Source organism: Myotis brandtii, unplaced genomic scaffold, assembly GCF_000412655.1.
Source record: "Myotis brandtii unplaced genomic scaffold, ASM41265v1 scaffold1236, whole genome shotgun sequence".
Lineage (NCBI taxonomy): Eukaryota > Metazoa > Chordata > Mammalia > Chiroptera > Vespertilionidae > Myotis > Myotis brandtii.
The window spans coordinates 247517-247897 of NW_005354316.1; the positions used below are offsets into that span (position 1 = coordinate 247517).

At 68.5% G+C, this 381-nt stretch overlaps 1 protein-coding gene across 1 annotated transcript in view; it reads left to right on the forward strand.

Moving 5' to 3' along the window:
• The window catches only part of LOC102241182 (SH3 and multiple ankyrin repeat domains protein 2), a 68703-nt gene that overhangs the window by 55932 nt on the left and 12390 nt on the right, over positions 1-381 (forward strand). The window contains exon 5 of the mRNA XM_014533995.1: positions 59-230. Within this exon, the coding sequence (XP_014389481.1) occupies positions 59-230 (172 nt within the window). The remainder of the gene's footprint in view (positions 1-58; positions 231-381) is intronic.

Here is a 381-nt window from a genome sequence, read left to right on the forward strand (position 1 = left end):
GGTGGCCGAGAAGCCACGGGACAGGTGCCGGCTGCCCAGGCTTCCCTGGCACCGCTAGGCCTGCTGCAGGGGTGAGGCTGGCCTGGCGCATCTCACCCGTGTCGCCTCTGGTTTGCAGTCCGTGTACGAACGCCAGGGCATCGCCGTGATGACGCCCACCGTGCCCGGGAGCCCGAAGGGCCCGTTCCTGGGCCTCCCTCGAGGTACGATGCGAAGGCAGAAGTCAATAGGTAAGAAGTGTGGCCGCACCCACAGGGGTGCCCTGGGCTCAGAGCCCCTGGGCAGTGCCCTGGCCACCCCTAGGCCCCCTGCCCCCTAAAGGGCGGCCCCCAGTCCCACCCGCTGGATGCAAAGTCCAGGGGGCTTCCCAACCTTTCCAAG